The sequence below is a fragment of the Sinocyclocheilus rhinocerous genome, unplaced genomic scaffold, assembly GCF_001515625.1.
Source record: "Sinocyclocheilus rhinocerous isolate Xijiao unplaced genomic scaffold, SAMN03320098_v1.1 scaffold760, whole genome shotgun sequence".
NCBI lineage: Eukaryota > Metazoa > Chordata > Actinopteri > Cypriniformes > Cyprinidae > Sinocyclocheilus > Sinocyclocheilus rhinocerous.
In genome coordinates, this window is record NW_015667422.1 from 679,990 (window position 1) to 697,480 (window position 17,491).

The window sequence follows — 17,491 nt, forward strand, 5'->3', positions numbered from 1 at the left end:
GAGGCACCCCAACACTGCACGTTTTGCATGTCTCCTTAATCAAACACACCTGATTCAGACCATCAGCTCATTAGTAGAGACTTCAAGACCTGAAATTGGTGTGTTAGAGAAAGGAGACATGCAAAATGTGCAGTGTTGGGGTGCCTCCAGGACCAGGGTTGGGAACCACTGGTTTAGAGTGACAAATCGTACCAGCGTACTTTGAGGTCCAAATGCGTATCCGCTACGCAAAATGCGTACAGGTTGGCAGGTCTGCTTTTATACCCATGCATTTCCATGACTTTACTGTGGCATTTCCAGTTTGTTTGTTAATTAATGGATAATGATCATTTTCATTTAGGAGGATTCTCTAGTAAATTAGACTTGCAAACCAAATGGACATTGCTGTGAGCAAGTTTTACTTCCTTTAACCCTTTTCACATTTCCAGGGTTTTCATAAGCAGAATATTTGAGTGCATTTTTATAGTGGTGAACAGGAGACTACACCAAACACGATTATTACATCTCCATTTGATCCAATATCAAAAAGAAAAGAAAAAAAAACACAAAAGCATTTCAACAACTTTCCAAAAGAGGAATAAATACAGAGAGATTCATTATGAGAAAAGTATCAAATTTACCATCACTCCCATAGGAAACACTCTCACTATTGCTACTGTTCAAAAGTCTGGGTTCAGTAAGATTTGGTTGTTTTTTCTGGAAAAAAAAAATCAGCAAGTACACATTAAATTGATCAAAAGTGACAGTAAAGACTTTTACGTTGTCATAAAATATTTATTTCAAATAAATGCTGTTCTTTTGAATTTTCGTTTTTAGCAAATAATTGCTGCCTTGGTGAGCATTCGAATCTTACCAACCGCAAACTTTTCAACAGCATTGTACGGTAATTTTTCTAGATTTATGATGTTAATAACTTTGTAAACATTACTGTCTGTGAAAAGGATCCATCAAGAGCCAGCCAATAAAATATTTTAAAGCAGAACCTAATTAGGTTGTTTTTTACTATAGAAACAGATTTTTCCCCAAGACTTTTAAGAATGTTGAATTCCAACTCTGAAATACAGCATAATGAAATCCTCATTCAAAAACACAACTAAAACCACAGAGAATTTGGTAGAGATTTCAATTCTCTCACCTGTTGTTTGTATTGTTCCATGGCATCTTCCAGAGCAGCTAAGAAGTCAGTGTTTTCTTGTTCTAGTCGCTGTATCTGGGCTTGCAGCTGGGAAATGTAGTCCTCGTGGTCTCCACTCCAATCCTCCTTCACATGGTCTGGATCCTTTGGCATAAATAAATCCCACTGCCGTGAGAATTACGCAGATAATCACATCATGACATCTGAGCACATCTGAAATTAATGCTGGAGAAATAATGACCTGACAAGATACATTATTGCCTTTTTATGATGAATTGTTAAACATAAAATATTCATATTTGAAAATGGATGTGCCTGCAGCCAACCTGGTTGTTCAGTGCCACCCGCCCCCTTTTGAGCGCGGTGCTGTCCTCGGTAGAGCTGCTCTCGATGCCGCTGTCCAGCCCTGATGCTGAGGTCAAACCGCTGCGTTCCTCCTCAACGGCCCAAAGCCACTCTTTCACCCGCAGTAGCTGACCGTCATTCAGAGTTCCTTCGCCCTGGAGCTCTGTCAAAAGCCTGTAGGCTGAGTCCGTGCATGTCCTGTAGTGGGCGCTCTCTGCTTGCAGCTTCCTCACGTCCAGCTCAAAGGGCCGAAGTCTCTTCTCGGGGTCGGAGCGAGTGATAATGCGGGTTTCAGAGCGCTGGCGGTTTTCAAGAGCTCGTCTTAGTGCTTTGATCTGGAGTTCAAGTCCCTCAACGCGATCTGGTTCCCCCTGGCAGTTGACTGTAGCCCGGTTCTGGATGTTACGAGCCCGCTTGGCGTAGTTGAGTGTGTTTAGGCTCTCATCAAAGTCTGAGGAGGAAGGGCTTATGCAGGCAATCATGAGGGTTTTGGCATTGCCTCCAAGAGAGTCCTTTAAGATCCTGACAACAAGATGCAACACAGATTGACACATATTAAAAACCTTTAAACTAAATAAAGGCGATGTTACACAATACCACACTGAGAGCATGTCAATCAGAGATGGAAAAGGTCAAATAACATTTTCAGAAAACAAGTTTTCTAAGTATTGTTTTTAAAATAAGTATGATATGCTCATCAAGGCTGCATTTATTTGATCAAAAATACAGTAAAAACAGAAATATTATAAGCATTTAAAATAACTATTTTCTATTTTAACATATTTTAAAATGCAATTTATTCCTGTGATGTAAAGCTGAATTTTCAGTATCATTACTCCAGTCTTCAGTGTCACATGATCCTTCAGAAATCATTCTAATAATCTGATTTGCTGCTCAAGAAACATTTCTTATTATTAATGTTGAAATCAGATGTACTGCTTAATTTTTTTTTTTTTTGCATCTTCGTTTCTTAAAGAAAGAAAGAAACCTTACTGACCCAAAGCAAGTGAACAGTAGTGTACAATTACAGAACAGTAATTATATTTCACAATATTACTGTTTTTGTTCAAATAAATGCAGTCTTGGGGAACACCCTTGGAGAGACTTTCAAAAACAAAAATCTTTTAAAAATCTTACCAACCCTAAACTTTAGAACAGTAGCGAATGTCAAACTAAATTTTTTCATTTTCTTAAGAAAAGGTCAGTGGTGCTTGGTTTTACCATCTATTTTTCCTGACAAGAACAAGGTAGAAACAGTTTAAATAAATAAACATACTTAAAAGAAAATAAATAATTGACATTCAGAAAGACAAAATCTACTTTCTGTTGACACTTCACTAAAAAACATATCATTTTTGTCTTTAAGAGTAAGCAATAGTAACAGTGATTCTTGCTTTAGCAAACACTACTAGCCATAATGGCTAGTCTTTCTTGCAATTATGCTGTAATCAGCATTTTTTTTTAAATGAGTAAAATGATCTGTACCTGGTAATTTTGGAATCTCTGTATGGGATATGGGTGCCTTTTCTTTTGGGGTCCCCAAGAGCTCCAATTACATTTCCAAGAGCTAGAAGACCACTGTTGATCTGAATGCTCTCCTTGAGCCGTTCACCAGTGTTCCCGGTTTTGAGGATGCGCTCTGATCCAGCCAGGTCCACAAAATGAAATTTAGAAGAGAGGATCTGCACAGTCCCGGCCGCTGCTCTAGAACCTCCACGCCTCTGTTCTATGAGCACCGTGAAGATGGTGTGAGAGCGACTGGAGTTGGGGTTCATCTGCGTAGCCCCAGTGTGACGGGCCGTCTTTCCTGACTCTAAGAGACTCAGCACCTCATCAAGTCCCTCCACTTCACATTCCTTCACACCGGAAAGCACTGTGTGTAAACACAAATCATGTCTTTCTTTTTCTGAACAGTCACATACTGCAAAAACACTGCGAGTCACAACACAAAACACTAAGTACACAGAAAATAAAGCATTTTAAAAGAGGAGAAGCTAAAAAATGACTGAATAATAAACAAATGCTGTCAGGATTTTGTCGATCTATGAGCAGCTGACATGATTTCAAGTTTTACCTGCAGTGTAATTACATGCTGTAATTAGTCTAAAACCAATTAAAAAAAATAATTCTTATTAAAAAATGTTACAGAATTATATAGTTTATTTTAAAAAATAGCAATATAATAATTATTCTTTAATTATTACACATGAATAATACATTATACATGAATTGATTTTGATAAAAGTCAAAGTTTTGGGTCCATACGTTTGTTTTTGTATTATTGTTTTTTTAAAGAAAGTAATACTTTTATGCCACAAAGATGCATTAAATTGATCAAAAGTCACAGTAAATGTAATGTTACAAAAATTTTCTATTTTAAATAAATACTGATTTTCAGTTTATCAAAGAATCCTGAAAAAAAAAAAAAGAGTTTCATAGTTTCCACAAAAATATGACACAGCACAGCTGTTTTCAACATTGATAATAATAAGGAATGTTTCTTGATCATCAAATCAGCATATTAGAATGATTTCTGAAGGATCATGTGACACTGAAGACTGGAGGAATGATGCTGAAAATTCAGCTTTGGAGTCACAGGAAAAAAATTACATTTTAAAAAGTATTAAAATAGAAAACAGTTATTTTAAATCGTAATAATATTTAAAAATATTACCGTTTCTACTGTATTTTTTGTTTAAAAGATTTTCATAAAACATTAAAAAATCTTGTGAATGGAAGTGTATTTTGCACATTCCTACTTCTATACTGGAAGATAATTTTGTATCAGTTTTCCCCTCATAAACTTACCTACGTTGCCCTTTTCATCCTCTCGAATATGTATGTCTTTACTGGCCGTCTCAACTTCCAAAAGGTCTCTGAAGACCTCTTTGTAAACTTCCATGTACGACACTCGGACGGAGAAGTCAATGCGGTCGTTCTCGTCCAGCAGTTTGAAGATCTCGGCCACGGCTCTGGGAATGATGCCCTGTTCGTCATCCCTAAAAGCAGCTGCGGCCAAAAAACCAACAGCAGGTTAATGAATGACTCTATGAGGCAGAATGCTAAAACGCAAGATCTCAGATTGCAAGTGGAGCGGTGGCAAATGAACCGGGGGAGGTGTTGCTGGCAGCACGAACGTGCAAACTTGTGGAAGCATTATAACAAGACACAGACAAAGCCTATACTACTAGCCTTGTGAATCATGTCTGGTCTAGATAAAGCCCAATTAATAATATTCTGTAAGGAACTGAACTCAGGCATGCTTTTGATCTGTTTACTCAACACATCAGCTGTCACATTACTCAATATATCTCCAATGAAAGAAAAACGTTACACTTCTATATATTGATGAATTTGACAACATTGATTAATTATGAAGCTGCTTTGAAGCAATCTGTATTGTAAAAAGCGCTAGGGGTGGGCGATCTGACGATTTTGCACCGAGATCGATCTTGAAGACGTCCATGATCTACTTTTCTTGTAGATTGTGACCAAACGTGTCCTATTTATGTCTGTATGTAAATATATCCGCATATCTTTCAGTTTTAAAGGTATTAAATTAGAGAGATAAAGAAACATGAGTGAATGAGAAAATAAAGTGTGCAAAGTGGTTAAAGGACTTATTAAAAACGCAATAAGCCACAAAAACAACCAAACCGGCAGGTGTCTTTCTGTGCACGCCTAAACTTTTTGTGCGCACCTACATTTCTGTGTGTCAAAAACACACAAAAATAAAATACCTGCCTTGGTGAGTATTTACGTAAATGCATTCGATTGGGAGAAATCTTCAAGTGACAGCAAATCTTAAATCTTAAAGTGACCTTAAAGTGACAGCAGCCTAATAAACCTGCTGCTGTCTGTCATTAATGTTAATCAAACAACCAAAGAAAAAGAGAAAATCACTCAGTGCTCATGATCATTTTTGTAGCTTTAATAAAAATCAATGTATCTTTCATTCATGCAGTGTTGTATTTTACATGATTACATTATTAATTTTCAATAGTATTTCTTATCTGAAATTTCTTATCTACTGTTAGACAGACTTACCTGGAAAAAATTAAAACATGTCTACTTCATTTGTATGTATCTTTGTTCTATTGCTTGTCATTTGTTTCTTTGTTCTGGCTATTTACTCGTCTTCAATAAGCTTGAGAACTTTTTACTATATTAGTTGTAGGGCCTACTAGTTTTTACAGCTCAGTAACATGCAAAATATTCTTAAAAAACCAACATTGTGAAATGATTGTGAACCTTCCTAAAAAATAGTGATATGATATTTTTTGCCGTATCGCTCACACCTATAACGCGCTATATAAATAAATGGTTTGACTTATGTATAAAAGACTTACAAATGTTGGCTTCTCCAATGGTGTAGGTTTTGCCCGAGCCTGTCTGCCCATAGGCGAAAACAGTGGCATTGAATCCATGAAAGAAGGCATCGATGAGGGGTTGAACGCACTCTGTGTATACATCCTCCTGCGTAGAGTTCTCCTCAAACACAAAGTCACAGTGGAATTGGCGGTCATTGCCCAGGGTGACCCTCTTCTCCTCTGGGTCTGCAGTGATGCAGCTCTCATGGTTGTGCAAAATCTCTTTGGGAAGCAGCGGACGCACCCGGACAGCCACCTGTACAGTCGTTTCCTCCACCTTACTTTGGCTGACTCCTTTGGGAGACATTGCTGAGCTGATTAGCAGTCCCTCAATTCTTTTGTGGGGCTGTGATACCGCTTCCTATGGGCACTGAATTAAATAAGCAGCAGTTATGAACTGAAAGAGTATAGGGCAAAACATCTCTGACACACTCAAAGTAAAGTCCATAAAAATACGACCAAATGTACCATGTTAGTTAAAATAAGGAATTTTCTGTATTGATTTTTCAGAATACAGTACAATACAATTACCCATATTTTGAATTATGCATTAAATTGTGTTGTGTTTTAGGGTTAAAGGAAATGTCAATAAACTTAATATACTGGTAATTTGCTGCCAGGACATTTTCAGTTTTTCTATGGATTTTTTTCTTACAGTGCAGCGACCTATCAAACAACCTCTAGGCCAATAAAAATTATTAATAATAATAATAAATAATGATAATAATAAAGAAGAAGAAGTCGCTTTATAAAGGAAGAGTAAAAAAAGGAAATATCATACGAATAGGGATCATAAGCAGCACATCTATTCTGCTACAAATAAAAAATAAAAACTGATTTAGTTATGATTAGTTTATTAACAAAAAGCAAACAAACCATGGTAAACATTAATAAATAAATTTAAAAAAAGATATTTTTCAAAATACTATAATACAATAAGTACATAAAAATGAAGAAAAAAAATAATTACTAAAACAAAAGTTAAAATAGGAAATGGTTGTCAAACAAAACTAAAGCCTACTGAATATTGAACAGAAATGTTGAGCAGTTATTGCAGTGCCAGGCTATATTTATTATAAAACTATTTTATTTTTTGTAAACTCATATTAATTGAGATCAAGTTTTTAAGGTACACTACAGCAGGGCTATTGAACAGGTGAATTGTTACGATATTTATAGCATATCTTTCGTTTATACACTCACATACACTCACATACCCAATATATCAAAATATGTTACATGTCAACTACTCTTTATAAACCCTTTAATAAACATGCAATATTAAAATGAACGATAAAAACTGTCATTGACATCGCTTTATAAAGGAAGAGTAAAAAAAGGAAATATCATACGAATAGGGATCATAAGCAGCACATCTATTCTGCTACAAATAAAAAATAATAACTGATTTAGTTATGATTAGTTTATTAACAAAAAGCAAACAAACAATGGTAAACATTAATAAATAAATTTAAAAAAAAGATATTTTTCAAAATACTATAATACAATAAGTACATAAAAATGAAGAAAAAAAATAATTAAAGGGGTCATATGATGCTGCTAAAAAGAACATTATTTTGTGTATTTGGTGTAATGAAATGTGTTTATGCGGTTTAAAGTAAAAAAAACACATTATTTTCCACATACTGTACATTATTGTTTCTCCTCTATGCCGCCTACTGAATATTGAACAGAAATGTTGAGCAGTTATTGCAGTGCCAGGCTATATTTATTATAAAACTATTTTATTTTTTGTAAACTCATATTAATTGAGATCAAGTTTTTAAGGTACACTACAGCAGGGCTATTGAACAGGTGAATTGTTACGATATTTATAGCATATCTTTCGTTTATACACTCACATACCCAATATATCAAAATATGTTACATGTCAACTACTCTTTATAAACCCTTTAATAAACATGCAATATTAAAATGAACGATAAAAACTGTCATTGACATTAAAATAAATGGACATGGTTTAACTGACATATATGGCATTTGAATATGTATAATTATTTATTGAGTAATGTTGTTGAATGGTTTTGTATCTGACGTAACAGATTGATTTGTCACTTCATAACTGTGATTTCCGTTACACTGTGCCAAAACCAAACTATGCAGACGATCACAAACTGAGGCATCAAAAACAAATGTGACACAATAATCACAAACTATAAGACAATAATCACACATTCAGAGGCAATAAAAGACCTAGGAGACAATAAAACAACTACGATGTAGCAATCACCCCTTACAAAAATTAACCATGGTTTTATTGTAGTAAAAGTGTAGTAATCATGTTTTTTGGCGTATTGATTACCATTTGTATAACCACAGTTTTAATACAAATACCATGGTTAAACTATGATTAGTGTAGCGAAACCATGGTTAATTTGTAGTTACCATGGTTTAACAATAGTAACCATGGTTTCTTGGTTTAATTTGTAGTAAAACCATGGTCAATTTGCATAAGGGACAAACTACGTAAGAGACAATAAACTATAAACCAGGGGTGTCCAAACTCAGTCCTGGAGGGCCAGCGTCCTGCAGAGTTTAGCTCCAACCCTAATTAAACACACCTGAATCAGCTAATTTGTTTTTGTTTTTTTACCCGAATCAGCTAATCATGGTCTTACTAGGCATGCTAGAAACTTCCAGGCAGGGGGGGTGAGGCAAGTTGGAGCTAAACTCTGCAGGACACAGGCCCTCCAGGACCGAGTTTGGACACCCCTGCTATAAACCAACACGTTTTAAAGAAATAGTTCACCCAAAAATTTAAATTCTATCATCATTCACTCACCCTCATGTCATTCCAAACCTGTATGAGTTTCTTTCTTATGCTGAATACAAAAGAAGATATTTTGAAGAACCAAACAGTTGTTTGTCCCCACTGACTTCCTTAGTAGGTAAAGAAATACTATGGAAGTCAATGGGGACCATCAACTGTTTGGTTAACAGCATTCTTCAAAATATCTTCTTTTGTATTCAACATAAGAAAGAAACTCATACAGGTTTGGAACGACATGAGGGTGAGTGAATGATGACAGAATGTTCATTTTTGAACTATCCCTTTAATGCTCGCAGCTCCAACTAGTATTGGAGAAAATGGCTAGTTGAGTTTAAATCTGATCGAAACGAAAACATCCACGAGTAAATAAAGTATATCCAAAACACCTTTCGAGCGCAACAAATGACAGCAATGTCGAGATGCATGAAGTCTCATAACTGCAGAGGAATGCGTTTAACTCTTTCCCTAAAGTCAGTTTAGGCGAGCCGCCACAAAGGCTAGCCGCTAGCAAACTCATTAAAAGTTTAAATCTCTTCAACACTCACAACAGACACAAAGCACAGAAAAAAAACGCACTCAAACCGCTTCTGCCATGTAAAGTTTTGGGTGGTTCTTTTTTTATATAACTTTCAGACTTACTGTTGTTTTCGAGTCCATCAATCCGAGACCGTGGGGCACATCCCATTCCCATTCCCATTCCCAGAGAGCCCATTCCCTGGATCCAGACCAGCCAGTGATGATGCAGCGATGTCATTCAGTCGGCTTCTCAAATGCCTGAGTAAAATCCGACTTGCAACGTGTTTGTTAAGTTCTGTTTGTTGTAATATTTTGACTTAAAGAGAAGTTATCTTTATCATGTTAAAAAGAGATATTAACAAGTACCATTGTGTTTGCATTTGCTATATATGGATGATAAACACAATATTAAATTGTTGTTTTTGTTTGCATCTCCAGCCGGTAGGCTATAATGATTTACAGCCACACTCACATCTTATTCTTATAGGGGCGACTGGGGCTAGTTGTCACAGTTTATTAGCCTTTTTTTATTTTTAATTAGCCATTTTACATTTATTTAGTTATTTATTTTTATTTTTTTTATATTTTATTTTTTTATGTATTTATTTTTTGCAAATATAGGTTTATAGTTGAAAGTCAATTTCTTTAGTAAAAAAAAAAAAAAATCCTAAACATTATTGTGGAGGTAGAAAGAAACATTGAACAAGTGAATTTGTCCTACACTATATGGAGTAAGTTGTCACATGGGAACCTGGTATTGTTTTCATTTTTGCACCAAATATAGCTTCAGGAAAAATAAATTAATTAAAAAATAAATACATAAATAATTTAAAAGGATGATTTCAATATAAACCAGAGAAAAGATAGAAAGCATATTGGACTTTTGACTTAAAACCTTATAGTTATAGCCCTATGTGACTACTAGTCTCAGTTTCCTTTTTGTGTTAGGAAACGAATGGCTTTCATAACTATATGAAGTAATTTTATCTGATATATTGTAGAAATGCATCTTTTAATGTATTTTCAGACAATTGTCTCAGTTTTAATCAAACAACTTTCATTGGCAAATGGACAAAAAAAGACATTTATTTTGATTTATTTGGTGAACATAGTACACATAAGAGTGAGTCAACTACAGTGTAGTGGGTATCACATTATTTAAAGTGAAAACAACAATTAGAATGTCCGTTTTTATAAATGTTCTATGCATCTAACAGAATACTGGGTAATCATCATAAACATTTTGCATGCAGAACCTCTTGCTTCTTCACGCACGATGACAGCATCAGTGTCATCTTTGTAGCTGGAAAGTGATGACCTGTCAATCAAAGGCCGGTGAAGTTCACGCTGAGTGGATTCTGGTCACTGAGGCAGACTGTGACTTGTTGTCAGTACCGGTGACTTCACAACAACAAAATCACTAGTCTTCCATGGTGCCCAAAATATGTGAATGTGAAGAATTTACGCACAGTATTTACAATGCATTTGTTGATAACTCTCAGTTTAACACTGCATTGAGATTGTCCAGAACTATGCTGATTTATGCCACCTCAAATGCTGACCTGTCACTGTAACAAAAACATGCATTATAATATAATTATAAAATAAAGCTTCTAATCATATTTTAAGTTGTTACTTGTCAGGATGAACACGATGACTAATAAATATTAATTCATTTTAAAAATTACAAATAAATAGAGTCAGAGAGAATGTATGAATAAATAAATAAATCAAACTGGAAGAGTTGATCAGTCACATGGATTTGAAACATTTCAGATCTAAAGAAAAAAGACCAGAAAGCCAATAAAACCCTCGTTTAATATAAAGTGACTTGAAGACACATTCTGAAAAAAAAAATGTCTGGAGTTAATAATGTCAAGCCATTGAATCCCCCTGCCCTTTCCAGATGCAGTCTCTGCTGTCCATATCCGTCTTTATATCCACAGGTTATCAACTGACTCCTCATTACTCAAGCCTCTTACACTGATCCTTTATTACATTTCAATGTTGGCTGTCAGTTTAAATGTGGATGCACAGGGGCCACCCTCATAAAACATTTACTGGCTCTCTCGAAACAATTATGCTGCATAAATTTGACTCTCCTGGGGTTTAAAATATAGTCTATTGGACAGAACCCCATCCATTTGTACATACATCACATTGCAAAATCTCACTGTGATGATACAGACCGTCATAATTGTCGAGATTCTAACCAAAGACAGATCCTTTCTAACCATTCTGCACATAATGGATTCAGGCATTTACCAAAGGTCTCGTCTCATGAAAAAGGTCTCTTTTACTGTGGGCTATCCAATCAACCTCTTGGCGGATATAATGGTTGAATAGTAATGCATTATTAAAATCTTAAGAAATCATGTCCTCTAGTTGCAAAGAGGGTCTTACATTTTGTGCAATTTCCACTGAAGCATTGTGGGTAAAAATGGGTGTAGTGGTTAGTGTGTCCTTGTGTGGTTTGAATGGACACAAATGGTCATAATAATCACTTGTGCAACTTGCTTGACTTGCCACTCATGAACCATTTTCACAGGCACTCTGAAATGAGGGGGCAAACAATGCGAACAACAGAAATATTGTTCTGAGAAATTGTGCCCACCATTGAAATAAACAACCGGACTACCATTTCCAAAAGAATAACTTAATTAGTCGGTTTTGTGGGGAGAATACAACTCTCTAGAGCCACTTATGTTTCGGTGAGTGACAGATGTAAGAATAAGGAGAAAATTCACAGATCATTTTCCAGAGAATTTTCAACGCTGTACACAAAGTTAATTCGGATATAATGGTTGAATAGTAATGCATTATTAAAATCTTAAGAAATCATGTCCTCTAGTTGCAAAGAGGGTCTTACATTTTGTACAATTTCCACTGAAGCATGGGTAAAAGTGGGTGTAGTGGTTAGTGTGTCCTTGTGTGGTTTGAATGGACACAAATGGTCATAATAATCACTTGTGCAACTTGCTTGACTTGCCACTCATGAACCATTTTCACAGGCACTCTGAAATGAGGGGGCAAACAATGCGAACAACAGAAATATTGTTCTGAGAAATTGTGCCCACCATTGAAATAAACAACCGGACTACCATTTCCAAAAGAATAACTTAATTAGTCGGTTTTGTGGGGAGAATACAACTCTCTAGAGCCACTTATGTTTCGGTGAGTGACAGATGTAAAAATAGGGAGGAAATTCACGGATCATATTTTTCAGAGTTTTCAATGCTGTACAGTGTTAATTCCTTTTTTAATGGTTGCCGTTTGCTTTCTATTGTATTCTTGTGATGTAAAATTTGCTAAATGAATATGGGGTATACACTGTAAAAAAAAAAAGATTTTTCGAAGCTGTAAATAAAACAAAGATTACTGGAGGACGTTGTACAAAAAAAATACTATTTTACGTCAAAATGTCATGTTTAATTCAATGTGCTGCTTTGCAATTATTTGTGAAATATACAAGTAATTTCTGAATGAAATTGTTTCAAAGTAAAAAAATGTTTCAGTGTATTATATACTTTTGCTTAATTTTTTGTTTATCATCAGACATGCATGTCTGATTTCGTTTTTTAATTACATTTTTAAATGTATCGTTTTTATTAGCTGTGAACTTAATTCTACACATCACTGAACATTTTTTTTTTGCTTCATGTGGTAACATGTAATTTAATTGCTTTTATTCAAATAATAAAAAAAAAAACGTTAACATTACTGATTCATCCAAAATAGGTTACACAAACAAAACTAAATTTAAGGGTAAGATCAGTGGCTTAGATAAATAACAACAATTCTGTGTGTGGAAAAAAAACTAAATTAACATTCATTTGAAATTGCATATATTCCAATAGCATTTACTTAAAAATCATGTAAGGTGAAGCAGAATTCTCTGTCTGCTGTAATTTAATTATGATGCTTCATCAAGCAAGCTTGTTAAAGAGTGCGACAGGAAGGTCTAATATTCTTTTTTTTTATTCATAATAATTTTATTAATTTCCTCCTCGCTGAGCGTGAGCACTGAACTAAATGCTTGGCAAAAAAATTAGACATTTTTGAGTCTCCCTCTCTCTTTTTTTTCCCTACCCCAGGCTGTTCCTTCCTTCACTAACAGAGAAACACAGTCACATTCAGATAGACACCAATAACACGGCTGGACTGTCTCGTTTGGTTGTTTGCTTTAACAGGAGGCTGTCAGAGCTCTTTAGGGAAACTAATCAGAGGTTGATCATGCAATAAAACCTCATATAGTCAATTAGTGTGGATGCATAATAAGAACAAACATCTAGATACCCTTGTTGGCATAATGTTGCCCATCATAAACAAATTGAATTATTCAAATGCTGATCCTCTGTGTTTGGATTGTTATGGAAGCAAACGGCACAGACCTGATCAATAAAGGAAAAGCATGTTCCTATTCTCAAACATATTGTATGTCATAATGCCAGTAAATAAATTGAATGTGCTGATCAAACATGCAATATTCTGTACTGACTGACAGATTAATTAACTATACTTTGAGAATTACTGGTAACACTTTACAATAAGGTTTCATTTGTTAACATTAGTTAACATGAACAATATTTATATAGCATTTATTAATCTTAGTTAATGTTAAGTTCAGCATTTACCAATACATTATAAAAATCAAAAGTTGTATATCTTAACATAGGTAATGCAATCTGAACTAACATGAACATTCATATTAACTAACATTAACAAAGGCTAATAAATGCTGTAAAAATATACTGTTAATTGTTAATGCTAGTTAATGTATTAACTAATGTTAACAAATGAGACCTTGTTGTAAGTATTACCATTTTTTTTTTTTAAACAAAAAAAGTACATTCAGAAAGCAAATTAGATATCATGTTTCAAATCACAGATATAACACTGTGATTTTGCTAAATCATATATTGTTAGCTGGACAACATGTGAATGTTCATACAGGGGAAATGCTGAGTATATTAACATCTAAACATTAGATTAATACATTAATATTTGTCATTCAATGCTTAGTCTAACAGTACTTAAAACTACATCTTTGATTTTGCTTTCAAAATAAATAAATAAATAATCAGAAATGCATGCAATCATTCCAAATATATAATATATTGGTAACACTTTACAATAAGGTTTCATTTGTTAACATTAATGAACTACATCAGTTAACATGAACTAACAATGAAGTACTTCTGAAGCATTTATTAATCAGTTAATGTTCATTTCAACATTTACTAATACATTATTAAAATCAAATGTTGTATCTGTTAATATTATTTAATGGACCTGAGCTAACATGAACTAACAATGAACAAGTGTATTTTTTTTATTAAATAACATTAACAAAAATAAATAGTGTTATGTATAGCTCAATGTTAATGCATTAACTAAGAGGACTTTATTGTAAAGTGTTACCCATATATATAAAAAAGATGTCTATTAAAAAGCAAAAGGGATCTGTTTTATAAACAGATGTAGGATGTACTTTGAAGCCATTTTCACTATATCAGAAATTACAAGTAGGCTACATTTTCACAAATAATTACAATGAACACATTGAATTAAATGTGAAATTTTGAAATAGAATGCCTGAAATATAGTTTCTTGTAAAATGTGCTCCAATAGCTTTTGTTTTATTTATGACTTTGGAAAAAAAAAAAAATCTCATTATTTAATTTGACTGCAACAACAGCAATATATACGGTTTGGCTTCATATCTCATCATTTCCTCTTTTTTCAGGCGAGTTCTGTTCTCTGCCGTATTGCACGATGAGTCATATTGTATACCTTCATCTGATGAGGAGAGGTGAGAACGGTTGTCCCTCATCTGGGAGTCACCTTTGCTACGAGACTCGAATGGAGCAGGTTCTCCTATGACACGTCTCCTCATTAAGGCCTCTTGCTGTGTAACACGCCAGATCTGACCCTGAAATAAACCCTGTGACACCAGCATGATCACATTATATGACAATTTTGCGAGTTAACCTTATTTAGTGTTCTAACCCTATTTATCTATTGCACAGTTTTTCATTTGCCTTTAAGACTGAGATGAAACCCAGGAAGGCGCAAATCAGACGTGGTCGTAAATTGACCGGCCATCTTTGTCATTAGATTACAAACGTCACCAAAATATAGGCTATAATGATGATTTATTTGGACCAGTTACAGATTTACATCCTCTTTTGTCTCCTTTTTTAAAAAAGAAAATATTTTCTGTATCTTGACGCAAAAATGTTGCTTTTGAAATCCAATGAGAGGTAGTAGCACAAGACACCAAGGACTTATAGCGTTCATTACATGCCCTTGTAAGCATGCTATTTTTTTTTACTACCAGCACCTGCGTCCATGAAATGCTAGATCAAATACTGTCCTTGCTCCCTGATGCCTGTAGGGACTATAGGGCAAGCTTGGGTTCTCCTCCAGGCCTGATTGTAACGGCACATCAAATGTGTCCCTGATTGTGCACATTCTATCAAGTTTTGATCTGTTTTTTCTAAGGCCATGAGGGGCTTCAAAAGGCCTGCTCCTTCAAAAGCAGGTCCCCTTCAAAGTTGTGTGCACATTCATGCCAATGCCATATGTGAACCCAGCTATTTTCTAATCACTTATCTGTCAGTTGGTGTCACACTAGCTGAATGGCATGCAAAATGCACGATGCACGGCATTTGATGTGACGCTAACAGAAATGCATGAGGGTATACATGCACATATGATGTTTGTGATGATTATGAGAATTGATTTGCAGAAAAGATAGATTTAACAAAACATAAGTAGCCAAGCATGCATATTTGACAAAATTGCAAGCTGTGCTAACAGCATATTATTTGCTGTTTAAATGGAAAAGTAATCTAATCTGATTTGCATGATATGGACATTTATAAATGGACCATAACATCTTATAATTTAGAAAATATTGCATATTAAAATATCGTATCTATACATTGGTATTGGTTTGATTTATTGCTCTACTACGAACACAAGGCCACTTATGGAGCACACTTGAACAGAGCTTAAATATCCTAGAAATTAAAAATCACTGTGGGCCTCCACAAGCCAAACAAAGAGCTTATTAATAAACAAAGGTATGCTAACAATTATGGTGTTCATGCACAAAATTCGTATGCCAAAACTACCTCACACAATGCAAAAAAATGTACAAATACTTAAAAAAAAGAATCTTATGCAAATGGCCAAAATAAAAACACCAGCACAAGCAAAGCATAATAATAATAATAATAAAGTATTTCAAAATTCAATCCACGAGGAACAACAAGCAGTATTTGAATACACAAGGACAGCATCACTCAATCTGTGCAATGGGAGTGACAGGCGTTGAGTCAAACAGGATGATAATCATTGAAATATTAAACACTTATTTGCAATCAACAGGTCTAAAATAGTTACGTTAAAAACTCCCTGAAATGAAAGGGGAAAACAAAGAACAAGCGGAAGAAGAAATAATACTGAGCTATAGCTCTCGATTGCCGTAAAACATTCCACATTGTTTCTCCTGACAACATAAAAAACAAAAAACAAATCAAGCCTGAAACAAATGTTTAATGTTATTAACGATTGAAACTACCTGTTGCTTCGTCCAGTGCTGTCTATGGCACTCACTCCCACGCCAACACACACAAATGACATTTTATCAACATGGTTATTAAACTGAGAACATGTGAAAGCTACACACTGTGAAAACGACGTCTTGCTCCATCGGTTCCGCTTCCCAGCAGTGGCTCGTCAAACGAGATCAGATGTTCTCCGGCATAAACAGTGTTTCTGCGGCGTTGTCTTCGCTCTCTCTAATGTCTCAGCGTGTCTCGGCGTCGTTCAGCACCATGTGTTGTGAACAGCTCCGGTTTTCATCCTGCAGGAGCTTCTTAAAGGCGAGGTCCATTCCACCGTCAGCTGGCCCGTCAATTTCACCAGCGTCGATGACGTCACCGCGATCGGAACGAGGAGAAAACCGAACGCCCATTACGTCACCGAAATTAGGAGTAGGGAACAAATAACAAATATTTGTATTATACGACATTGCATTTTATATATACACATATACACAAAAAACAAAACAAAAATGTATACAATTATGCAGTGAAGGAAAAGCTAAAATACAAGTTTTATTATTATTATTATTATATTTTTTGGTAGTTATTTTAGTTTTCTTAAATTGTTTTGAAAACATGTTTTCTTTTTGCTTTTTAATGTATTTTGTTTACCCTTTTAAAGAAAATAAAGTTTAATAATAAATAATATATTTTTTTAACCAAACATTTTTGGTTACTATAAAATACCTATGCTTCCATTTAAGTTTTCATAGTTTTGATG

General features: G+C 34.7%; 1 protein-coding gene across 4 annotated transcripts in view; it reads right to left on the minus strand.

Annotated features, from left to right (window-relative positions):
- LOC107733953 (kinesin-like protein kif7) overlaps positions 1-9,366 on the minus strand; it is a 36,720-nt gene extending 27,354 nt beyond the window's left edge. For 2 of the 4 annotated variants that reach the window (XM_016545818.1, XM_016545817.1), the window contains exons 1-6: positions 9,281-9,366; positions 5,830-6,220; positions 4,289-4,489; positions 2,966-3,353; positions 1,462-2,002; positions 1,136-1,279 (exon numbers count right to left, since the gene is read on the minus strand). In XM_016545818.1, coding sequence (XP_016401304.1) covers positions 1,136-1,279; positions 1,462-2,002; positions 2,966-3,353; positions 4,289-4,489; positions 5,830-6,157 — 1,602 coding nt within the window. In that variant the 5' untranslated portion in view covers positions 6,158-6,220; positions 9,281-9,366. Of the gene's footprint in view, positions 1-1,135; positions 1,301-1,461; positions 2,003-2,965; positions 3,354-4,288; positions 4,490-5,829; positions 6,221-9,280 lie in introns of all 4 variants that reach the window. The other 2 variants (XM_016545816.1, XM_016545815.1) reach the window with 1 other exon arrangement.
- Positions 9,367-17,491: the final 8,125 nt, after the last annotated feature.